The 27,489-nt window shown below is 32.3% G+C and overlaps 2 protein-coding genes across 3 annotated transcripts in view; both read right to left on the bottom strand.

Moving 5' to 3' along the window:
• px (MAP7 domain-containing protein plexus) overlaps positions 1 to 3,126 on the bottom strand; it is a 137,881-nt gene extending 134,755 nt beyond the window's left edge. The window contains exon 1 of one of the 2 annotated variants that reach the window (XM_085194467.1): positions 2,810 to 3,126. The gene's annotated coding sequence lies outside the window, so the exon portion shown is untranslated. The remainder of the gene's footprint in view (positions 1 to 2,809) is intronic. The other variant, XM_085194479.1, reaches the window with a different exon arrangement.
• Positions 3,127 to 4,342: 1,216 nt separating this feature from the next.
• Positions 4,343 to 27,489, bottom strand: part of dnr1 (E3 ubiquitin-protein ligase defense repressor 1) — a 40,252-nt gene continuing 17,105 nt past the window's right edge. The window contains exons 2-6 of the mRNA XM_085194904.1: positions 18,840 to 19,594; positions 7,398 to 7,614; positions 6,699 to 6,860; positions 6,302 to 6,438; positions 4,343 to 6,037 (exon numbers count right to left, since the gene is read on the bottom strand). Coding sequence (XP_085051030.1) covers positions 5,938 to 6,037; positions 6,302 to 6,438; positions 6,699 to 6,860; positions 7,398 to 7,614; positions 18,840 to 19,594 — 1,371 coding nt within the window. The 3' untranslated portion in view covers positions 4,343 to 5,937. The remainder of the gene's footprint in view (positions 6,038 to 6,301; positions 6,439 to 6,698; positions 6,861 to 7,397; positions 7,615 to 18,839; positions 19,595 to 27,489) is intronic.

The raw sequence follows: 27,489 nt of genomic DNA, 5'->3' as shown, positions 1-27,489 counted from the left end.
CTAATAAATGTTGTGTAGGTATAGCCTTCATTGACTAAGGGATATTTTTTCAATCTCAGGAAGTACAGGTTAGGTCAACCAGTACTTCCTGAGATTAGTGAGCTCAACTAAACAAATTGTTTAGCTTATAAGATAGTATATTAGTATACAGATAGTTTACTTCTATACTATACTACAAGCAGAGCCAGTCTATGGCTGTAAGTTGTTTTACTGCTCTCCCGTCTTGACACTAAGTTACCAGTGCCCCTCAAATGGGCCCTTTGACATAACCTCTCTCACATCCTCATATCTTGCATTTCACTACTTTAGTAATTTCCTGAAGAAAACGCATAAAACTAATACAAATGATAAAACGATGATATGATAACATATAAAAGTAAAGATAACATATTATATTACATAAGTATATAATTTTTTATTTGTTAAGACAACGGTAAAAAAAATTACTACACTTAAATGTCAAGTGAGATAGGGACAAGTTAATTTTATAGCATATACAATATATGTTAGTGATAGTCTTGATGACTAAACAACCCTTATATTTGTATCTTATCATTAATCATTGTTATCATTAATTGTTTGAAGGAAACAACTGAAGCACCTTACGAAACTGGACACTGCATTTGTTTTTAATTTTGAATTAAAAATTGATTTTATAGGAACCAATTCTTTATGATGAAGTACTCCATAAACAATTTATTGAAAACATCATCTATTATAAAGAATATTTTGAACCAAAGAAATTATGGCCAAATGGGCAGCTTGATTTTAATAGCTAGTAACTCTTAGCAGCACTGTATGTCTACATTTTGATACATCTACAACATATTATATTTTATATTAACAACCATGGCTAGTAGAGTAGTAATCATTGAGTATAATAAAATGTAATATCACACAAGTGTTGCAACAATATACATGTTATACATTGTAAGTACACTCTATAAAGTATGTATTTGATATATGAGTAAATTAATATTCACTCAAAATACGCTTGAATTAATCAATTAATACTGTAATACTACAATCAATATGACACCGTAAACATTAAGTAGGTCAGTATCTGGCTGATCACCCATTAGTAGATACTAATGCCATGCTTTGTCTTACCAAAGGGGCCACTCAAAAAGCAATATTTAAAAAATTGGGCAGTATGTGAAGTATGAAGCATTTAGTACTAAGGTCCCTCTGCCTACCCTGCTATAAGCAGGATACATTCACATGTTAAGGGGCTTGGAGGGGTTGATGAAATGTGACATAGTTGACAAGGAGGAGTGATGGATGGTGTGGATAACATTTGTGACATACCGTCGAATACATGGCATAGTGTTCGGTAAAGATCAATTAAAATGATAGCTAAACAATATTTGAACTATGCACGACTACTTCCAAATTTTGACTGAATTTAACTATCAACTTAAATAAGGGTCAAATCAAGTGCTTCATAAAAATCTCTAAATCTTCCTACTTTTACAATTTTTTGCTGGCAGTATACTCAAATAGGACTTGTCAACACTTAAGATGAACGTACCACAAGTATGAACCACTCAAGATTGCATTCCTGTGAATAAATTAACCCAAAGTGCAAAAATACGTAGTGGCCCTTATTTTGTTTTGACTAGTATGTAATATAACAGGGTATGCAAAAACTATTTAAGGTCATAACAATCCATTTCCTACCAAATCCGAGACATAGCTTGTTCATTGGTGAAATTTAATCCTTTCATATAGTGGACATCTTTCTTTTTATATTGTTGCAGAATGAGTAAATACAAGGAACCAAAAATATGCAATTAGTCCACCAGACCTTCTGTGTCACAATGGCCATAGTACTGTGGCCATGAATCAATACATGATTAAATTATAATGAAAAATTTTAGTTCTTATTGATCTCTATGCAAAATTTTTTAGTACACAAATTCCATATTCCAGTATTTATACATGTTTAGTTAAAAATATAAAAACTTTAAATGTTCAATAAGGATTATAATTTTGATCAGATTTTGGTCAATACTTTAATGACCAAAATCTGTTATTATTTTTTCTATTTACTTATGAGGATCCCAAAGTAATAATCATAAGAGACTTAATTTGACTTGAATGAACTGAATTTGAAAAAAAAACAATGTATCAATCAAGCTGTTCCAAAAGAAATATTATAAATTAATATATTTAAATTGATATTTTTGTCTCAAATTACTTTATTTAAATGTGTTTTGATGCATATTGTATACTTATCTTCATGTCACAATTTTTTTGTTGGTTATGATGAAAAAATTAAAGTAGACTAGTATGCTTGCATCATCTAATGACTATTCAGTTCGGTTATCTTATAATTAAATATCTCATTAACATTTAAGAAAAGATAATACACAATAGTAATTAAATGCTAATTGTTATTTTACGAATACGTAAGACTGGATGTGACTAAAATAAACATTATTGACAGACATATGATACCATGTTTAAGGGATGTTTAAACTATGTATTGTTAAGAAAATAAAAGGAATGAAAGACGACGAGTGCATACAATATCCAAAAAACTTCTCCGACAAAAATAATCTTGTGGATTACTCGCTTTTTTCTTATGATAACATTGTTAAATGTTAATTTAGAGTTACATATAAAGGTGGATATGTTAGAAACGTGTGAAACCAACAGCTGTGATGCACGCACGGCCGGCTACCCGGCGCCGGAGCCACGCCACGGAATAATACCTGATATAGTCAAATAGGTTACCAGTGTCTGAACCTATTTAACACTTAATACTATTAAAATTATGTATAAAAATAACAATAAAAGGACTTACATATAACAGCCGGTATCATCCAATAACTAGCATAGTTACACCCGATAAATGACTCGCACTGCTTAAATAATAATCACAAATCAACACTGAACATTTTATTTGATTTGACCAATATTGCACATACGGCCTCAATAACATCGATAACTCATAACAAACAACACAAAAACACATGCACTAAGATAATGTTATATTACTAAAGTTATTATCACAATATAAACGGGATAACACCTACAAAACGCGTATCACTTTTCTACTCGTCCTTGCATTCACATAAATTGGCAGCCATCTTGAGTTCATGCGAATTCCTCGTTGTTGCCATGTATAAAAATGTTTTATTCGTGACGTCTTCGTTTATAAAAAACATATGACATTTATTTAAAAATAAAATAAGATTTTATAAATAAAATACAAATATAAAAGGTTTTACATTGGTACTTTTATTTGTTTGCTAAGTAATTTCTTTGATTTTGTATAAAACTGATACCTATCACATTTTATATTTAATCTGTCATTTAATCAGTCATTGTTATACAACAGATAAAGTATATTTTAAAAGACGAAGACAGATAATTACCATATAATACAAATTCATTTCAATAAAAAATTATAAACATATGTATAAAATAATTAAAATAAGAAAGACACCAACTGATCTAAATCATGTAGGTTTTTAATATTAACATCTATCAAATATATATATTTGGGATGATGATGACTTCCATTCCTACCTAAATGCATAATATGAGTATATTTTGTTACGTGTACTATAGTAAAAATAAATAACTTAGACTCCCATTTAAGCAAAATTACTCACACAAAACTTTGCTATATTAATATCACAATGATGCTATTCATCTAAATAGTTAAAACTCTTAAGTCTAAAGACACTGCATGTTGAATGGCGGAACTCGGTTTGCTTCGAAAAGTAATTTGTTTCCTCGAATGGAATCAAACCCACCCTGCCTGTCACGTTTATATAAATTATAATGATGTAAGCAATTTAATATTTGTTTATATTATATAAAGGAATAAAATTCATCAATTTGTGCTTAGCAACCTATTGAGAATGGTTGTAGTTTGACTGTTTAATATAAGTGTGTAATTTATTATATTTTATTGAATATATTCTGTAAAATGGTTGAATTTATTTTGCCTGCCATTGAAGTTCTCTATATGCAGGCGAAGTATGAAGTATACTTAACGATGTTTAGATATTTCACTATGAACCCAAAATTTGTTGTAAATTTAATTCGATTTTTTAGGATAAAATTATTAAATGTTAAGTAATTTTATAAAAAAAAATCGGTTTATTTATTTCAGTAATTCAAGGCACTTCATAACAGTTTAAAAAATTATGCCATAAATTTATGTAGAGCATCATTTGGTTCTGACTTTCATGCTATTGCTTAGCGGTATCTCTGGTCTCCTACGACATAATTAAAATCATTTTATACTTTAGTAGATAGAGACAATATTTATTTTAGAGAAATATATGATAAGATGTATTCTTATAAAAAAATAAAACAAGTCAGGTAGTCAGTGTAACATTTAGCTTTTTAATATAATTACAAATCACTTACAGACCATAGGTCTTACTTAATGTAACTTAGATATTAAGTATAGAACTTCTAATTACATTATACAAAAGAAAAAAATGCAATATTTGGTAAATCTACTCATTACTTAAAATGAAGACGCTTGTGGTATTAAAGAAATATATTATTCTTTTTTTGCGAGCTCCTGCCAAAATGGTTCAGGTAAAAATTTGATATATACATAAGTATATAAATAAAAGGACAAACAACTTTTAAAAAGAAAATGAATGTCTCTTCTTTCTTTATATAAATTACTAAGAGAATCATTTACTTTTTAGTTTTTTCGAACTATTATTTAAAAAATATACTTTTGATAAATGAAATATGCCAGAGAGAACGGAGCACCAAACGCTACGGTCTCTACATACCTGTTGTCCTTTTTTACATTTATTTACAAGAAAGAATAATACATCTAGTATAGTGATAATTATATTGAAAATTATAGAACGATTTTTTTAATTATTTCTCTCTTATTGACTTTATATTAATAGATTACCTTTACAATTGTAGTTTTAATCTATTAATATAAAATATGAATTTTATATTTAAGTTAGTTTTTTTAACCTTCTAAAACGAAGGGTTTACCTTAATACTAAGTAAGTCGGTATAATTAACTTAACTACGAAAATAAGTACCGATTACACTTTGTCAGTTAGTGTAAAGTGTTATTTATATATAAGAAAATAGTAATTATGTTTCATTTATTTTCAAGCAAATTTCAGTTAAAAGTATTCATGACTTAAAATTATTAATTAAGTAATAAAATATTTTGTTATTTTAGGTAAGATAAAAACAGAAAACTTATAATTTTAAATTGAACATACTTAAAAATAAAATTTTTTGAAGTATTTATGAAAAAATGTCTAATGGATATAAAAATACCACTTTACATTAACAAATAATAAGAAACGTCATTCAATATAATAAAAAATGCACTTTTACAATTCACAAGATGATATAAACACAGAATTTTACATTTCTATTACAATCTTCTTTCCCCTTCCCTTTTTTTTCTATTTCATGTTTATTATGCGTATCCCGCATATAGTACGGTAGGTTGATGAACCTAGTGTTAAGGTAGGAGTTCGCCACGCACTGCCCACTTTTCAAGGCATCGCTTAACGCGTGTAGACTGGCAGAGCTGTGGGAATCGACCCCACAACCGTTGCGTTTACAGGCACACGCTGTCCCACTGCGTCACCACTGACTCTCTGTGTATATATAACCTGTATGTTCCTGTATGTTCCGTCACAGTATTTGACTAGACAATCACACACACACTTTATTATCTGTTAAACTCGAGTGCAACGATGTTATCACTCGAGCATCAACAACACTCAACCACGTCTTCTACGACTAATCGATTATATTAAAATCAATATAATCATCATGTATTAGAATAAAACCGATTACAACTCGAGTATCGAGAACAAAAATAGCTGCGCAATCAATAATACGTCACAATAATTTTCCCTTGAAAATCGGACGTTATTCATCTGGGAATTGAACCTGTGACCCCTTGAGTTTGTGGGTCTATTTTATTATTACCCCAGGACTCTTTTCGTATTCCAATGGTAGAAATATATGCATTAGTTTCTCTATTTCACCGCGACATAGTGGACATCGTTCACATCTGAAACAATTAAATTTTTATTGTTAGATATAATTCAAAGGAAATGTATATGTTGTGTTTATAGTGTAATAATAATTAATTTCCTCGCTCTTAACACGCAATGCTTCCGGAATGGATTGTTTTACCGCTAGGTTCCCTTTGCTTACCCTGTTTTGCGAGGTATTCATAGTAGCGCAATATTGTGTAGTGTATTGTAGTACAGTGTAATACAGTGTAGTTTAATGGCGTGGTGTGCAGTGCAGTGTAGTGTAGTATAGTACCCACCTGGGTGCACAGCCCTCGCAGCACACGACGTGGCGGCACGGCAGGAACAGCGAGTCGATGGGCGCGTCCATGCACACGCGGCACGCCCACGCCTCGCCGCCGCGCGAGGATGAACGCGGGCGAGGTTCGCGGGACTCCTGGGGACATTACAAATTATTGCTTTATTACCTCATATTTTTTATTAAATATGTTTTCTTGCTAAATAAGGAGAAAGCTTTGTAAAAAAAATCCTCAATTTGGAAATGTCAAAAAATGGAGAAAGTTATTAATATGAGACAAGATACAAGCAATCTACCATCCACTAAAGTAAGCAAATAAATAAGTTACTTATATAGTGTATAACTATATATTTCCATGTTTTCGAAAACTATGAAAAGATAAGAAGATTATGTCTCACCTCATGCCCAGCCCCGCTAGCCCTGCCCCGGCGCGCCTCGGGACCTCTCGCGTGCGCCTCTCGCCGTGCGCGGTCATGCACCTCGCGGCAAGTGCGGCGAATGTCGAACACGTAGCGACGCCCGAGGGTCGATGCGTCGTTGAATATTGACGCTATGGTACCCTGGAGAGAAGAAAATATATAAAGGAATAAATATAGGACATAGTATAGAAGTTAGTAATAACCGCAATTGCGACCGTCGTATACAACTAAATAAATTTTCTTCATTTTCTCGCTCTGGCAACAAGACAAAGTATGCTGTTAATTTCTGCCAATAAACACTCAATGTATTGGGCGAAAGTAGAGAATGGAATCTTAACACTAGGTTCCCTCTGCCTATTTTGCTATATGCGGGATATAGACTAAAGCTAACAAGTTAGTAAAAGTCGTATGCAGTATGATAACTGCATCAATTTACACCTGCTTACGTAAGAAGATCAAGGGTCTCCTGCACAAGTAATGAGCATGGCAGACAGTCAAAGGGAGCCTAATCTCTACATAGAGGATGACTGAGACTTAAGGCCGAGGTCGCCGTGGCCCACAGGGACAATGTAGGATTCACTCGAGGGAATGGTTTGTTTATTATATGCTTGCCTATCCTGCTAAATGCGGGATGGAGCGCGAGCGAGAAGTTTAAAAACAAGTTGTTTCAATATTTACCTTCAAATCCCTTATAAACTGTTCAGTGACATCAGTGCGAACTGTTTCGCAACAATAGAACGCGTGTTTCTCAGTGACCGCGCGGTACAACGCCGCAGCTTGACCAGAAGTCGCCATCTTAACGTGTAAAGTTGCCTCGTGTCCTTCCCCGGTTACGTATGTCATTTGGAACATCCGGCGTAGTGGTTGAGCTCGGTGGATAGCTGTGTAGGGTATACTGAAAAGAGAAAAAAATGTTGTTATATAATTGGGAAAAATAGAATTCTATACATATGAAGTTGTATAGTTGATTATACAAGCTGATCTTAGGGACTGTTGATTCCAATCACACGTTAAGGTTGACTTGCCACCATATCAGTGTCAGTAAAGTAAACCTTATTTTTTGAAAGTTATAAAACATTTTATATTGTGTCAAAAACTCTAGATACATGTTGTGTCAAAAACTCTACATACAGAGATGTTGATGTATACGGTATTTTTTATAGTAAGAACCGACGTATGAACTAATTGTATTTACATAAACAAATGTCTTTACATTGGTAAAGACAGAAGACTAGTTGGTACTTATATACTGGTACTTATTACATAAAGAAAAAAAGAAATTAAACTATATAATAAAATGAATACCTTAGCAGCTTAACGTTTTTTAACGTTTCAGTTCGAATTAGAGGCATTGATTGGTGGAACTCAACGCCGCGTTAATAAAAATGGATATCATAAAAAAATATATACTTTCCTCCTACCTCCTACCTCCTTTTCTTACAGAAGTCGGTTAATAAATCGACTTAACAAAGCGTATCGACAAAATGTAATCAGCAAATGAACTAACGTTTAAACGAGTTTTTATTTTTTTTTGTAATATTTTACAATGTTAATAAACCAATTATAATTATAAATATTAAAATTTTCATTTGAATAATTTAGCTTAGTGTAGAACTGAGACATTGCAGACCGCGCAGTGGCGCAGCGACGGTCATGATTTCGATTACCCCGCTGTGGAATGCATTATTTTCATTTCCTCTCTCTGGTAACAAGGCAAACAGCGACGTTGAGTTTCGTCACTCGGCAGAGAAATTGTAATAAAGAATTTTTTGAATTTATCTATTTAAAGAGGCAAAAGTTAATTCACTGAAATATTTTTATAAATTTTTAATAGCATGTGTTTTATGTGAGAATAAGAAAAAATATATATGTAATTATCTTGGATTTCAAAATAGAATAAAATTCGCATTACAATAAGAATGAAGTAATTGTTGAAAAAAAAATAATCACAAGTCAAAGATAGAATTAATTCAAGACATAAAAAGTGAATGAAATAGCGTAATAGTTTAGAGATATATAGATATCATTATTATTTTAAATTATTAAATTTAAAAGTTTGGCTAGTTAATTATGGCGTTGATTTCCAGAACTAACTATCAAATTTCGAAGCTACAATCATCATGTAAATACTACATTAAATCAACTGCGCCAAGATGGCATCTTTATATCAATATCGAATACCTGTATAAGTAATAATTAAAATAAATAATGTAAAGCTAATTAGAATATAACTTCTTACTGTCTTTAATTTACTTCCCTTAATCTACAAGCATTTAAAAAGCACTACGTATCACCACAAATCCTGATGGCAGCTGTGTCAACTGTGTACAACAAACAGACACTACTTAGTTAAACTTTCTAATTGAGAATTTACTTTTTTAAAAAATAAAATACTAATTTAAATTAAAACTATTTAATACGTCTGATCGATTTGGAGATCACAACAATATTAATTCTTAAAGTTAAAAGTATTTGTATTACAAAAGTTATAATGTATTGCGACATTTAACATGAATTTTACGAAACAATAAAAGTGCTTACAACAATAATGGGAATACTCCGGTGGTCTCACTGAGCCAGCGGAATAATCTCGCTTAACCTAATACTGAGGGTTTGGGTGAGTGCATAACTCCTCCCTCCCCAAGTGCGAAATTATCGGGTTGTTCATTTTTAATAACTTTCCGATGATTTCGCGAACAATTTATATGTAAGATTTTAGAACGAAAAACATAAAGTAAAAATGAGAGTATACATAAAAGAAATAAAAATATAAAGATGTAAATTAAAATTTCACTGACTCTAGGATGTCTTTCACTATTAATGATTTCACTATCACTGAAAACACTTTGCTTTAGTACCGCTGACATATATTTTACTTCATCCAAATTGATTCCTCTCATATTGAGTACGCGTGTACTGGATAATACAGGGGCTCTAGCCATAGGCAGCTGTGGCAAAACTAAATCTTGCTTGGTTCCCACAGGATCACTCTCTATGAGGTTGACATGACTACGAATCTTTATATTCTTTACCTCAACATTACATGGTTCGTCTAAGGTCATAACATAAGTCCCAATAATAGAATACTTATTGACATCCCCATTACAGGTTTGAGTTAGGGTGTTTCTAAATTTTGAGAATAGTATCCAACTTGTAGATGTGATTCTTTGGACCCTTATATTCTCTATGTCAATCTCTCTTTGTTCACATTGTGTTAAGTTATCTTCGAATTTTAAGAGCTGCTCGATACAAGTTATCTCAGGATAAAGAGTTTGATGATCTTCGTTACACAAGAATTGTTCTCCAGCAGCAAGTGACCGGCATGGTTTTAGGATCGGTAAGTATTTCGTACCCTTTGCCAAGAGGTAGGGATATTTAGGGATAATGGAAAATGTTTTATTTTCTGATTTACGAAAAATAGGTAAGGAATACAATTTATAATAATTATAAGTAATGTTATCCGTAATTGGAATCTCCATTATAAACGTAATCTGGTTTTGCTTAATATATGATTTAATATTGATTGTTTCCTCTAGTTTTACCAAATTTTCCGCACTCGGCGTATATAATAAATTTTCAGTTTGAGATATTAAAACTAAATGTTGTAATAGTTCAGTAGAATTAATAATACTTTGATGTAATATGGATATTTTACTGAAAGCTAATGCAGTCTCTATTTCTCCTAACTTAATGAATATAGTACGAAAGTTACTTACGAACAAATTAAAAAGACTTACTATATATGTGGTATACACTAAATGATTATCCTTAGAAACTAACTCCTTGATCATAGATTCAACAACTTTCAAACGCTCATTTAATACAAAAGAATTTTGATTCAAAACTTCAGTAGTATTTATAAAACTATCAAGCATTTTAGATATTAAAGTAAATTTGTTCCTCATTGTAGTTTGATCATTTGCGAGCTGAGAAATGATTTTTTCATATCTTACAGCATCATTATAGTCTAAATTCCCAGTAATAATTTTAATAAGAGAACCCAATGGATTGAAAAGGCCTCTCTTGAAACGTTTTTGTGGAACTAGCTGTTCATATTTCTGTACGGTGATGTCGCGAATATATTCAACGTGAAATCTTGCAACTTGGAAATCACGTAAGTAAGAAATATTTTTATTAATTAAATTGTTAAATTCATTGTATTTATTTATAACAAAGTTTAAATCATCATATATTTTATTTAAATTTAAAACCTTAATTATAGTCCAGTAATCTGTTTGAAGATACGCCTGACCTTCTTTTACAGGATACACACCTGGATTATTTTCAAGAGATTGCAGATGAAGGGCCAGCACAGATCCCATTATCATCAGTATCAGCAAACACCACCTGCGGAGGGCGTTTTATATTTTTAACGGGAACTTTAGATTTTCTTTGACCAATTTGTATCGGTATAACATTATTTAAATCCTTTCCTATAATTTTGGCCTTATGATATCGCGGTTTATCCTTGCTTTTCCGTTTATTAACGTCTTTTGTAAATATAATTTTTCCTAATGGAAGATCTATTTCATCTTCACCACCTCTACTTTCCTTTACCTTCTGCTTAATTTCAATCATTTTTTCGGCTAAGTGTTTATATAATACTTTTAAACGTTTTGCATGATCTTTAACCAATTGCTGTATGTATTGCTTCTCTAAATCTATATCAAATAAACTACTTGAATCCGTATGACCAAATACTACTTCGAAAGGGGTTAGACCTGTGACAGAATGGATAGAACTATTATAGGCAATAATGGAATACATCATCACTGATGCTGCATCCGTGCATTTCTCTTCGTATTTCGCGCATCTATAAATTTCATTAATAGTAGAATGTAAACGCTCAATCAATCCCATCGAATTAGAGTTGTTAGGGGAGCCGATATGGATTTCGATTTTATGTAAACTCAAAAATTCTTTCATTAATTCATTATTAAATTCGCTACCAGGATCGGAACTAATCTTTTTAGGGGTACCATAAAATGAAAAATATTTCATAAGTGCACGAACTACTTCCGCGGTTGATCTATTATCTATTGAAATGGCTTGACCCAATTTACTAAATGCATCTATAATAGTCAAATAGTAATTTCCTTCTATCTGAAAAAGATCAATGAATAATTCTTGAAACGGGGCGTCTTGTGTTTGAGTCAACTGTAAAACAGGTTTAAAAGGTTTTCTATCGTATTTCATTTTACAGCATGTTTCACAAGCGTTAATAATGGCTGAAATGGTTTCTTGCATATTGTGCCAAAAATAATTCCTACGTATACTTGCTAGAGTTTCCTTAATACCGCGGTGACATGTTTTACCTTGGTGATGTTTTAATACGATAGCTTTTTGTTCTTTTTCATTTTCTATAAAAATTACTCGCTCTGTACATTCGAATAATAGAACGGTATCCTTCCTAAATAATTCTATGACAATACTAGTAAACTGTTTCCGATGTTCAGTATTTTCAAAATAAATGAAATACTTGGTTTTTGGTTTAATATACTCCTTTAAAAATTGTTTAACTAAATTTCTATTATAAGTGGGTAAAAATACTTCTAACACCTTTTGCTTTTCACGTGAAAGATCGCGAACTTGTATATCATTCTTAAACCATGTATATACTAGAATTTGATTAGGCTTTGTGTCTATTGCTTCGTGCAATATTGGTATACCTGACGATTCTATGATATTAGCGGAATGAACTGTGTCTGTTTTGGATGTTTCAGACGGTGACCTAACCGGATAGTCACATGTCCTAGGTGAACTCGGCACTGATAAAGTTTCGGAATCGGAAAGGGTTATAGGTTTTTCCCTAGAACTACATTCTGATATAGACATTGTACTAGAGTCATTGCGTTGCCGTAGCCCTTTCTCTTTCTTATCAAAATTTACTATCATAGAGTCTTTTTCATCGTCTGAATGTGTGGCATTTACTCTAATTCTTGACAAAGCGTCCGCATTTAAATTTTGGTTTCCCTTTTTATAAACTATTTCGTAATCGTAGTCCTGAAGTCGAAGGCGCCAACGAGTAAGTTTACTACTTGTATCTTTTTGTGAGTTCAGCCATGATAAAGGCTTATGATCGGTGTATATCATGAATTTCTTACCATAAAGATATGGCCTAAAATGTTTTATAGCCCAAACAATAGCAAGACATTCGCGTTCTATTGTACTATATCGAGATTCCGTGTCACTTAAGGTACGACTAGCATACGCGATTGGTTTATCGCTACCAATGGGACCCTGGGATAGAACTGCTCCTAACGCGACATTAGAAGCATCAGTAGTCAAAATAAAAGTTTTATCAAAATCAGGATACTGCAAGAGGGGTGCATTTGTTAAAAGTTCCTTACATTTGTTGAATGCATCCATATAATTTTTATCTAAGACAATTTTATTTCGTTTTTTTAAGCAAGACGTTAATGGTTTTGTAACATGAGCAAAATCTTTAATGAACCGCCTATAATATCCAATGAGACCTAAAAACGATTTTATTTCAGTTGTCGTCTTGGGTATTGGGTAATTTAATACGGCAGTAATTTTATCGTCATTTGGTTTAAGACCGTCTTTTGTTATTGTATGTCCAAGGTAAATTACTTCTTTTCGTAGAAATTCCGATTTATCTAGTTGGATTTTTAAATTCGTCTGTCTAAGTCGGTCAAAAATGGTTCTTAATTTTTGAATATGTTCATCTAGGCTAGCTGAAAATATAATGACATCATCTAAATAGACCATACAATGTATTCCCTGTAACCCTCTTAATATACTATCCATAGCCCTTTGGAATGTTGCTGGGGCTGTTTTTAAGCCAAACGGCATTCTAAGGAATTCATAATGGCCATGTTGCGTGCTAAAAGCCGTTTTCTTTATGTCTTGCTCGTCTACCTCTATCTGATGGTAACCACTTGCCAAGTCAAGCGTAGTGAAGTATAAGCTTTTGCCAAGTTTGTCCAGTAGGTCAGTAATATTAGGTAGTGGGTAACGATCGTCAACAGTCACTTCATTAAGACGTCGATAATCGACTACCATACGCCATTTTACTAAACCTGATGCATCACGCTTTTTGGGAACTAAATGAACAGGTGCATTCCACGGGGAATGTGATTCTCTTATTACATTATCTTGGAGTAATTTTTCAACTTGTCTATTAATTTCGTCTGCTTGCGCAGGAGCTTGCCTATATGGTCTTATAAAAATAGGATCTTCACTCTTAGTACGGATTTTATGTTTAACTTCGTTGGTAAAACTTAAGGGTAGTTCATCACAATAAAATATATCCCTATATTCGTGACATAATTCTAGTATTCTAGTACGTTCAGTTTCGTTAGTGTGGTCTAATCTAAGTTTTTTTAAATTTTGTTTCAATACTTCGTCGGTGTCAGTCATTGTTTCGTTATTATTTTTTATGAAGTTACATTCTGAAATATTAATACTCGATGTTTTAAACGCTTTGCTAATAGTCAAAGTCATAGGTCTATCTAAAGTGTTTTGAATTATTGTTGATGCATATCCATTAATACAATTTACTAATGCAGAAGGCATTCGTATACCAGGTGTAAACTCTTTAAATTCAATTACTGCTTCTCCCGTGTGTAAATCAGTAGGGATCTTTACTCGTTGTTCACACCGAGGTTGTAAATGAACAAGATAATTCAAATTATTAATTATAGGAATGTCAGTGGTCTTAGTTCTCAGTAATAAATGTTTGAGGTCAATAATTGCGTCCAATTGTTTAAGTAAATCGTTTCCAATAAGTCCGTCATAGCGTTCATCTACATCATATAAATGAAATTTATGATAATCTGTAGTATTAAAAGTCGGAAATAAGGGAATTTCAATAATTTCTTTGTGTAGGCTAGAAGCATGTGTGCTAATAACTTTAAAAGGTTCATATTTAATAAAATTATGAAAATATTGGTAAGCAATACGGGGGCTAATAAACGAGCGAGTGCTGCCAGTATCAATCATTAATTTTGCATTAATTTCTGGAATAAAAATATGAGGTAATTTAAGATTCGGGTCACAATTTAATTCTATGATTTCTTCTTTTGCGAGGCTTCTGTTTGAAAATTTTCCTCGGCTGGTGGAGTTACAATATAATTGTCTATTTCGTCAATAGGTGCATAAGGCACGTCCTCAACATACGGTTCGTAATTCATATAGTCATAAGGATCATAATCGTAGTAATAGTCGTATTCCAAATTTTCATTTTGTAAATCAGTTTCATTTAACCTAAAACCTTGTTGCGCTATTTGAGGTCGCGGGGGTGCCGTTCTCATAGATATGTCAGTTGATTCTAAGCGGTTATTCTGAGGTGGTCTTTGACCAAACTGTTGTGGTGTCATAGTACGATTTTGGGGATGCTTATACCCAAATTGCGGATTTTGGGGTGGCCTATACCCAAATTGTGGATTTTGGGGAGGCCTATACCCGAATTGTGGATTTTGGGGAGGCCTATATCCGAATTGTGGATTTTGGGGGGGCCTATATCCGAACGGTTGAGGTTTTAGTAATGTTTGCTGCGGTTTATATTCAAATTTTGGTTGTTGTGTAAATTGAGGTCTAAAATTATGGATTCCAAAATTAAATTTTTGCTGAGGGGTAAGATTATTTTGTGTAAATGACGACCCTGCGACGTTAGGTGTTGGCCTCGGTGCCGTTGAATTATTAAGAATGCGATTACGAAGTTGATATTGTTCATGAAAATTAACCTCCTCTAAAACTATTGATAGAGCTTGTTCTAATGTACTAGGTGATTTAAGTCTCACAATACGCACCATATTTTCTGGTAAATTATAGAGAAAAACATTTAAGGCTGTGTGGTTATAAATAGCAATTTTCGCATTTTTAACTTCTTCATCTGCCGATAAATTTACTTTAGATATTAACAGGGACCGAATATTTTGTATTCTGTTACAAAACTCTAAATAACTTTCCCCTGATTTAATTTTACATGATTCGAGAGAAATTTTTATACATTCTTCGCTACGAGGGTCACCAAAATGTTGTTCCAATAATTCTTTTAACTCAGGCCACGTCTCTATATCCTCACGCTCAGATAACAACGCGGCGGCATCATCTATTAATCTACTAGTTATAGCATGTAAAACATAAATATTCTGCTGCTGATGACCACGAAATTTATTTATAATGTACTCACATTTTCTAAAAAATAAATTTAATATTCTTTTGTCGCCACCGAAAAGAGGAATTAGTCGTAACATTTCATTGGGTATTGGTACTACGGTATTTGACGCTAAAGGAATTTCTCGCGATTGTTCCATTTTGTAGAGTAAAAATTAATAGAGAGCTCTGAAGTTTCAAATCAATTACAATTATTTTTAACTAATTTAACACACACAAAAATATAAAATATATCAAAAACACATATAACAATTATGTATATAAAATAGCACACAGTAAATTAAAAATATAAAAATAGTAGGAAAATAAAACACAATAAAATAATAATTATTTTTTTTTTTATTTTATTTCATAATACATAAAAACAATTACGATCGATTTTTAGATCATTAATTATTATATATATATTTTTCTTTAATTACTAAAATATTTTAATAATATTACTTCTAGACGTTAATTAGTCTATGGAGATACTTTTCTTAGAACTACAGGTTTAATAGAGTTTTATATTAAAACCAGATACGTTATAATGCGAGACGTTCAATCCCAAAATAACGCCACTTATTTTTATTGTAAATCTCAAATAGAATGTGGGAATATAAGAAAAAGGAAGGCAAAGAGTTTTACTCACCGACCGATCGCTGATCCCATCTTCTTGTTCAACTTATTTCTTTGGTTCGTGGATAGCCTAAGTCTATTCGCACTGTACTCGCGATTTTTGGGCGAATTTGGACACCCAAATCTACAAGACACGCAGACCTTTGATAGACTATCCTACCGGCTGCGCCAGTTAAACTTTCTAATTGAGAATTTACTTTTTTAAAAAATAAAATACTAATTTAAATTAAAACTATTTAATACGTCTGATCGATTTGGAGATCACAACAATATTAATTCTTAAAGTTAAAAGTATTTGTATTACAAAAGTTATAATGTATTGCGACATTTAACATGAATTTTACGAAACAATAAAAGTGCTTACAACAATAATGGGAATACTCCGGTGGTCTCACTGAGCCAGCGGAATAATCTCGCTTAACCTAATACTGAGGGTTTGGGTGAGTGCATAACTACTTACATGTCCGCAATTTATGGATACACACATTTACAACAACAAATACACATTTAAGGCGAGAGGACTAGAAGCAAGTCAAAGAACACTCCGTTTCTCCGTTTGCCAATGTGTACCGCTTTTTTTAAGATTTTAAAAGAAATTAATAAAGTATTCCACTGTTATGTTCTTTCTAAAAAAATCCGATAAAACCGAATTCAGATACCAAATATTTCAATACAATGAATAAGGTACCAACATTTTTTTTTAATTTAAACATATTTAGAAAAATATAGCAATATGAAATTTAGTTCGTGTCCAAAAAATAAGATATTTTTCAAATAAAAAAACGCAAAAGGACACGAGATAAGAAAACAAAGCTATCAAATGTTCTAAAAAGATAACATTACGTCTGTCTACTAAAGAAGTCAATCTTTATTGTACTTATCGTTCAATCACGGTGATAAATAATATATTTTTACGTATTTTCCCCATCCTATTATAGGGATAAGATAGAGAAACTAGTAGTAAGTGACTTCGTTCTCTGTTTTTCGCCCCTTTGCGTTGCTTGTCGCATGACAGAAAGTGTTGTCTGTCGCACTTTGGTCTACATGCCTAATTAAAACTATTTGAAATCGAATCGTTTTCCCAAATTTTTTATTCATTTGACATACTAAAAATAAATTTCTATTTTATACATAAAGGAAGCTCATTTTACGAAATGTTGATTGGTGAATGTCAATTTTTTGCGAATGAAATATTCAATTTATACATTTATTTATTTTCTAAATGTCTTAAATCTTAAGAAAAAACGTCAAAATATGGCAAGAAAATCAGGACGAGGACGTCTAACAATTTAGGAAATCTTATAACCTTAATAGCATCTAACGGATTAATTTAATATTTTATACAGTTTCAATTGTGAAAGACTAAGTACAAGAAGGCAACATGAAAGTAGGTGATGATGGTTGCTCTACTTAGTCGTAGAAGTTATCGTGGCCCAGTTTGAATGTAAATGTGATGGTCGTGGTTTCGATTCTCATTCGGGGTAATTAATTATTTTCATTTCCTTGCCCTGGTAACAAGACAAAGCATAATTGAGTTCTGCCGCTTAACAAAAATGTGCATAGGGAACGGAGTGCATTAACACTAGTTTCTCTCTACCCTCCTATGTGGCGTGAAGCTACTTCTTTCCTTCTAGTCTAGTTAGAAAAGTGCATTGTTATGTATTGCATGCTGCATGTGCATTCCCTTGGCTCATATAGCAAAATTAAAAAATTACGTATAAAGATAGTATTTACTAATATTAACGTGTCTCTCCAGTACATATGTCTTGTGTTCTTTTTTAGGTCAATTAAAAATAATCTCAATGTTACCCACCCTCCGAAAGATTGATACAGTTACCTAATCCTAGGCTAATCCTAATTATTTGCTGTTTTACAAACATGTGTTTGTTGAAACATTAAAGTACTTACAAAGTTATCACATATGGCAACAGTGACGTCAATCTCAATACTTAAAAGATGTAATCAATTAAAGGCTTATTTTAAAAAACTGATTGTTTTAGTTCATTTGTCAATTTTATCTAAATGATCGTTGTATTATCATTAAATACGTAAATAAGTTATCATGTCGTACAAAGTACGATGACCGTTTATTTTTAAATATGACATATGGTACATATCTATATACCTATCTATTTTTTCTGACAAAGTAAAAGAAATGTCGATTTAGCTCGGCGGGAGGGCATCCATAATGTAATTTTAGTAAGTTTATAGTCCTATATACATAAATATGTAATTTATTATCAAAAAGCTGCTTTCTAATTATCCAAACCGCCATGCTTTCGCTGCCGTCTTAGACAATATAATATATACATTATACAATAAAAAAATACCTAAATAGAAAAAATGTAAGCTAAATCCTACCTTTGTTTCTCAACACCGATATCCTGTTCGCCATTACACGCCGGTCTATAAACTACGATGCCATGGGGTCCCACACCCACACAGGTACTCAATCTGCACCCACACCCACCACCACTCTGTCCCGTCGCCAGGCACCCGACAGTCGCACCCCCATCTATTTCCTGCTCATCGCGGGCCCTAGGCTCTTCCGCCTGCTGCCTGTGATATAGTAGATGACTATACAAGTTATAAGCATTGTTGCTCTGGTTGACAGGCTTGCAGAAGAACAACTCCTCCCCAAACGATTCCAATTTAGATATCTCTTTGAGTAATCTATATTCAGCTTGTGACGCTTTCATGCCTGTTATTTCACAATGGTACTCAATAATTTTGGCCATATGTTCCTCTGGTTTTTCCATGGGGCCTATTTTGTTGTACTCATCGTACACATGTGTTGGGGCATCGGGTTCGCAATCACCGGTTTCCGCTTGAGCGATGTAAGCGATAAGACGTCGAGCGACTTCTTGATCTGCGACAACTAATCTACCTTCAATAAGGTCCAATTTCGCGTGAAGATAAAATTGGTGTCGTGTGGGCTCGTTAATAAGAAGGTGAGGAGGGACCCAGAACTTGACGCGAAGATCCAATCGCCTGCTTGGTATGCGATGTGGGTCCATATGATTCCTGAGGTTCAGCCACCTGCCTGGTCCAGACCCTGCGCAGACTCTGAGACCGAAGTAATCAGCTTCGGCACCTATTTCCAACTTTTCGCATACCTGAAGCAAAGTAGAATATAACATTATTATAAGTTCTTCATAAATATTTTTTAAATCTGTCCACATGGATACAGCATTATTTCATGGTCATTATGGGACTAGTAGAGACCCTGGACTAACTGTTTTCTATAAAATGAACCTACTTTTGTAAGTAATAACTATGTGTAATTTAATTTATAATAACTTTAATACCGCAAATATCTATAAAATAACATAATGATATAACCAAAATAATAAGGAGGCTAATTATATATTTGGAGAGGTAACATTTTTGACATGAGAGATAAACAAGCCTTTAGGATATTTTAAATTACAGCCTCTCACATGTTTCGAGAAGGCGGATGTCGATACGGGCACCACCATGCAATTTGGTAACTAACGTTAGGTGAAAGTGTCTTATACTTATTACGAACAGCAGAAAGATTATTGAGAAGGAATTATTTTGATTATTTTTTGCAGTTTAAAATGACTAGTATAAATCTTTTAATTAAAGAAGTATATAACTTTTTTCTTGCTTACTGACTGACTCTGATTTCTATATGACAGTATCAGAAATACATTTATTTACTACTTTGTAATACACTCTTACAAATTATAATATTGATTAAGAATAACAATTTGTATGTATGTATGTTATTTTACTCTAAAATCAACATATTCAAAATACAAAATATTTATTATTAATACAAGATTTCGTATGAAATATAAACAAGCAGGAAAGATCGTTTTATATATTATAAATACTCTGAATGTAAACTAAACAAAACTATGAGTGTTTGTTTGCTTACTGAAGTATAATTATACGAAAACTATAAACGCTTATAAACGCTTCATCTTGTTTACAACGCTTTGTCTTACAAATGCGAGTAAATGAAAATTATTCATTCCTCCGAGTGGTAATCGAACCCGCAACCATCACGCTGACATACGAATAAATATATTTCAACCGGCGCATTTTTAGCAACATTGATTAATATTTTTTATCAATAACGTAACTGTATCCGCCATCACGTGCACGTATTATTTACTACAAGTGCAATAGACACTTGATACCGATATAATGTGTCAATGGATGTGCTGTTTAGAACCACATTGCTAACCTATACTTTAAAATAATAATAATAAATATATTTTTATATTCGCTTATTTTAATAAAAAAAATATTTGTTCTTAATTAGGTATTCAGAGAGAATAGAGTTAGAAGTCATTCCATTCTTTATTTTGCGCGTATTATAGAGTTACGTAGACCATAACGTTAGGCGTAACCTAATACTGCATTTTGTAACAACTTAACAAACCTAATCTTTTTTTGTTTGCTTCACGCTGTATATCGCACATAGCAGTGTAGGTTGAGGGAACTGGGAACCTAGTGTTAACTTTATAATCAAAGTCAGCAAATCATCAGGAAAAAGTATTTTCTGTTTTAAAACAATAACTATTAAAAAGGATAATTAGTAAGAGATTTTATCAAACGTAATTAAATAACGCGGCAACAACACTCATTGTGTTAAATACACCGTGAGAAAACCGAATAAATACGAGTTATGTATTACGTGCACAATTATTTTCTGAAACATTCATAAAGAAACAATAATAATCAATCTATATTTTTTTATAACTATATAAGTATGTATTTTAAAAAAATGTGGGCATTGTTTTAATGTTATAATTTGTTATAATATAAGTAAAGAAAGAATTTATCAATACATCACTACATTCACAATGTGTTGTCCAACAACAAAAACATATAATTCATACAAAAACAACAATATTCCAACTACATACATTGTCACATAATACATTATACATACATACAAACATACATATAGTATATCTCATAAACTCATAAACATATTTATAAACGCCATTAAACACGTCAAATGCAAATAGTTTACTGTACGCTGTACGCATTAAGCTGCACGTATGGTCGTTGCAATTGGAGCTCTAGTCCTATTTATTTAGAACATATATTACTGTGTTTTGATGCAGTAAACACATAAATATGGTTTTATAGAATATCTGCAGTGTGGTATAAGGCTAGATTACATTGAATGAGAAAATAAATTGTCTGAATAGAATAAAATGAAAAGTATGATAGGTGTATAATTCTACTCGATATATCTCTAAGAGTAGTACCTAACGAATGACATGTAGTCTTAGTAATGTAAGTGTCAAATTCTATGTTTAGAGTATAGGTTTAAAGGCATTAATATGTTCTAATCTCAAGACATGTATATAATAGCGAGGTATATTAATACAAGGTGCTAACATAACGATCGGCACGCCGTAGAGTCGTGAGCACTCATACACACACATTACACATACATGTTATAAACTGACATTAAATGTATGATCTAATACAGGAGCAAATATTTGCAACTTTATTACAGCACATGTTAATTATGTTTAATATATTATTATAGTTTAACGTTCTCTGTTTAAATGTATTGAGGGGGACCTTTTACGTGGTTTTAAAATAGCCATATTGAAGAACGTTGAGTTCCGCCACTTAGCACGCGATGTATCGACAATTCGGCGGAAAAATGTTAACGGAGTGTCTTAACACTAGGTGAAACTTACAAAAATCGAGACCATTTAGATTTTCTCCTACACTATCTTCACATTAACAAAATAATAATAAAATAATATGTATGAATCATACAATTAAGCTATTTTTATATCCCAATTTTCGCAGATGTCATTGACACGACCTCCCAATAAAACGCCCGTTCGTTGTATGAAATACTGACTGTATTTTTTTGTCTTCATTAGCTTAATTAATACAAGAGCGCAAATGTCACCATGTGACGCGTTGGTAGCCTTATTATTGGTTCGAGTACTTAATCATTACAATGGAGGTGGTTACAGCTTCAATTTTGACAAATTAAAGTATATTATATAACGCCAGCGGTTACTGCTAATTGATGTCTGCATGTGCGGTCATTCATTTAACGGCATATGCTATGTTGCTATTGTATTATACCTACTTTGTTTCAGCTTTGCGCTGTACACCGCAAATTGAAAGTTTAGGCGGAGGGAATCTAGTTTTAAAACAGTTCGTTCTCCAATTTTTTTTGTCTTGTTACCAGGGCAAAGAAAAGAAAACATTTCTCGAATGAGATTTGAACCCTCATTAGTCGCGTCTACGGTCAGACGCTGTGCGCTGCACTACGACGATCTTCGTATTATACTCTTTGTACACATCATAAAATACCGATGGGATACAATCATGAAAATTCTTCTTGATAATAAAGTTCTTTACTTAGAAGCTTGCCTTTCCATACCAAATATTTACGATTTAATAATAAACCAAACAAAAAACATACATAGATAAAAATTCTAGATATTCTTTGTTTTTCAGTTTTCACTTTTATTATCTGTATTCGCTGAAAACATAATGAAAGATAAATAAATATCAGATGACTCTACAATAACATGTAGAGCTCTTTTGTTATTCTAAAATTATTGAAAACACTTCCAAAAATAATGCTTATCAGATTTTAATTTGTTTTTTTCAATACAGAGACTGTATGTTGTTTTTATCTTCTCAATTGAGATTGGTCTTATTAAATCGAACCGAACCCTGCTATTTATATACTACTACTATTTATATACTAATATATCACTGTGGATAGCAGCTATAACGAACGAAAAATTAAATTGCCTTCTTATGTGTTACTTAATCAATATTATATTAATTTCCTCATCGAGGCCATGTAATGGTGGAAAATTTACTTTAATAAGTTTTATTATTTTAATATCCACATTGTAATAACGAACTAAGTTTAAAAATATTTATACTAGGTAATATTAAGAAAAATCATAGCACCTGAACCTTTGAATCAACATTATTTTACACATTGCATGGAGAACTGTAGAAATCACTATGAAATTCAACCTTTACACTGTATCTCGTGTATATCAGGGTAGGAAGAGGGAATCTAGAGTTAGACACTCCGATCCCGACGCACCGCCTAATTTTAAGACATTGCGTGTTAAGTGACGAAACACAACGCCGCGCTTTGTCTTCTTACCAGAGAGAGGAAATGAAAATAGTTCATATCACATCAAAATAGTTCACTATAGAGCTTAAGTCATTTATCTTATACATTGTTGTATAAGATTTAAATTATATTTAAATTATCGGTAGATAATTTATCCTCTTAAATCTATATCTTTATTCCACTTGGAATGCATGTACGTCCCCAGGACGGGGGTTCAATGACACCACTCTGTAAGAGCTATCCGGATAGCTTTGTCATTTGAACGTACAAACAAACATACATAGTAAGTATATGTACTTCTACATAGATCATAGTTATAACCACTGTGGTTGTAAATACGATGGCCGTGAGTTCGAGTCCCAGTCAGAGGAACGAATTATTTTATTTTGCGTGATCTGATAACAAGACAAAACGCGGCATTGAGTTCCGCCACTCAACATCCCTTCTTTGAGAAGTGCGGTGCGTGGATAACGGAGTGTCGTTACACTAGGTTCCCTCTATTTACTCTGCGATATGCAAGATTCCGCGTGTAACTAAAAAAGAACTATACAAAAAGTAATAAATAATAAAACTCATTTCATTACATATTACAACGCAATAACAAAAGTAATTTAAGTCGTATACAAGGAACTATAATATTTTTTTATATGTCAAGAGAATGTCTCTGTAATGTCTTTTAGATTATATTATAATACACTCGGTGGTAACGTCTGTCTAGGACAGACAATTTGTCACCTTGCCTGTCAAGGTTTTATTATATGTAGATACGTATGTATCTACATATAATAAAACCATATAACATATAAACAATTACATATAACATATAAACCAATAACATATAAACAATTTCCTATTGTCATTTTCAAAGCTGAATCTAACTACAGACAAAAATTTTGATCTAGTTCTAACAAAACATCCACATTTCAAAACAAAAAACTACCAAATAGACTAAAATAAAGGGCAAAAGTGAAAAAACGCACTCAAATCACAAAGACGTCCTTCCAGTCCAGATGTTTTCTTTGTGTCTCACTCTAACGTATTGCTGTGTCTCTGCCGCACGCGATCACGCTCGGAACACGCAGTCTACGCGTGCTCAAATATTAGACTTGTTGGCCGACTGGTCGGGTACTTTCAGTTTTCTAATAATAATGTGAATAAAGGTGTAGGTTTGTTTGTGTGCTAGATAATGTCTAGTCTAAAGAGAATTAATATGACATTGAAATACATGTGTATATATGAGTGAAGGTATAAATATTATTGTATTATTTTTATGATTTCACGCTGTATCACGCGTATAGTTGAGTAGGCAGGAGAAACCTAGTAAAAAAGTACAATGTTTCGTTTGCTTCTTTACTTTCCGCTTAATTTTCAAGACATCGCGTGTTGAGCGGCGGAGTTCAATGCCACGCTTTGTCTTGTTTCCAGCGCGAGGAAATGAAAATAATTGAAAGCCCTGAACAAGGAATCGGACCCATAACCGTCATGACTATAGCCACACCCTGCGCCAAGACGACTTCCAATATAAGAGGCAAGGAGAGCTTTTAGTAAATGTTGATAGAAAACTTACTATTTTTCATATTATTTTATTATTTTTAAGATTAAAAATGATAATCAGCAGACAATCAGTAATGAATCAATCAAATGCATTTTACGATAACATTAAAATATATTTTGCTAAGACTCAGGAGTTATTTATGTCATATTAATATTTAAAATACACTATCATTTATATCTTAGTATTTGCATTAAATAACAATAAATATACAGATTATATAAATAATTATGTTTCTACATTTATTATTGTCTTAGGTTTCTTGCAGCATGTCAAAAAACAATAATTTTAGTTTAAACCTACTTGAGGTAGTATTAAGATATCTATGAATGCCAAATGCCATAGTCAGTAAAAGAATTAGTATAAAAAGGTGTTAAGCTTCTTTATGAGCGAAATTTAGAGTTATTTATCACAAAATTTTCTTTTCATACTCATATATTCCTCAATTATACAGAGAAATTTATAACAGTACCATAATCTATATATATAAAAGGACTTGTCCTCACTGACTGAGGTAAGACGCACGCACAGCCGTAACCGCTGTGCGTAGAAACGTTAAATTTGGACAGGTATTTACTTTTGTAATCTGGACATCCACTAAGAAGGGATTTTGAAAAATTTTAACTCTAAAGGGATGAAATAGGGGTTGCAAGTTTGTATGGATTTTTTTTTAAATCGGCACCCATTTTTATAAAATTTGAAATTCAGACTCTTAAAGATATTTAATTGAACACGTGTTTCATGGTTTTTTTAGAATTCACCCCCTAAGGGTGCAAATAAGGGGTTGAAAGTTTGTATGGAAAAATCATTAAATCGCCACCGATTTTTATAAAATTTGAAATTTAGACTCTTAAAAATATTTCATTGAACACATGTTTCATGGGTTATTAGAATTCCCCCTAAATACGCAAGCGAAGCTGCGCGCGTCCGCTAGTTTACTATAATTGAGCGGCACACTGCAAACGCGACCGTTGTGGGTTCTATGGATACTCAGGAGAATAATTTTCGATTTGTCGCTTTGGTACTAAGATAAAGCGTGGCGTTCATTTCCGCCAACTAATCGCAATCAACATACATATGTATAAATAATAACCTCCAAAATCCAGGTTAAGCACTCTGCACAAGCCCTTATATAAAAGCTAGACTAGTCGCCAGACTGGTCGAGAGCATCGCCGCTGCCAAATATCTGTTTTTATATCTCAGTTCAGTTTCTTGGCATGTTTCGTAACTCCCGGCTTTAAGGCGTTGTGTTGTATTAAATAGTGATCATTAACTGAGTGAAATATCACTCTGTTCTTCATTTTTCATTTCGTCTTACTTTTTTGTATTAAATGAAACGCACAGGCTCATTCTTTTAGTTTCACGCTATATCTCACATATAATCTAAATTTTTAGACGTCACGTTTTGTCTCAATTACCAGTGCGAGGAAATGTTAAATATTTGACCTCCTCGAGTGGGAATCTAACCCACCCTGTCGCGTTTACAGTCTCTCTGCATAATGGTTAAAGCAAAATGCTTCATAATTAAATTACCGTGTGTCTGCAAATGTAACACCAAGTTTCACACTACTTATTTAGTGTTTGTTTGTATTATAATTATATATCATATATGTAGAGGTAGAGGTAGGTAACCTATTATAGTAAAAAAAATTATTCAGTAAATTATCATTCACTGTTGGTTTTTCACATATCGCTAATTTGATAAAACAATGATTTTATTACGCTTATTTTAAAGAATTATTATTATTATTTACAAATTTAATAGCATCAAATGAGTTTAGTTTATATATTAATACTTTTTAGAAAATGTATAAAAAAAATGAACGTAAAGTGATTGGAACACGCGCTCTTGAGGGGTTTCACATTTAAAATATATGTGTTTACATATTGGTTAGTTTTATGTTTTATCACTTTCTTTGTTATCATTGCACAACTGAATGAGTAGAATACACATTCACTGATCCCTATATCTATTGGAATAGAGTGTATTTTAGGTTAATTCTGTGATAAAGCGGAAAGAGGTCGGCTGTCTTCGTGAGGTGAACGCACTGTTAAAATAATGAGCTCCACTTTTGTGTACAAAAATAAGACGCCCTTTAAACAGATGTGTGTTACCATCTGCCTCATAATAAACCCTTTTTGTAACACTTTTTTTATATTTTGCTTAACGTTTAAAGATAATGTTTTCTCAATCCTCGCCAAATTTTACTAATTGTGTATTGGCAGAACCTACTCTACTTGAAAGTGAAGTAACTAATTAACTAATTAAATATCGGAATAACTTAATATTCCAATTTCCAAGTGACATTTAAAATTGATATTCGAACCTATAGCCGTCA

This window comes from Heliconius melpomene, chromosome 12 (genome assembly GCF_056956725.1).
Source record: "Heliconius melpomene rosina isolate 202511_hmr_F chromosome 12, ASM5695672v1, whole genome shotgun sequence".
Classification (NCBI taxonomy): domain Eukaryota; kingdom Metazoa; phylum Arthropoda; class Insecta; order Lepidoptera; family Nymphalidae; genus Heliconius; species Heliconius melpomene.
Note: the sequence above shows the minus strand (reverse complement) of the source record. Positions and strands in the feature narration are given on the sequence as shown.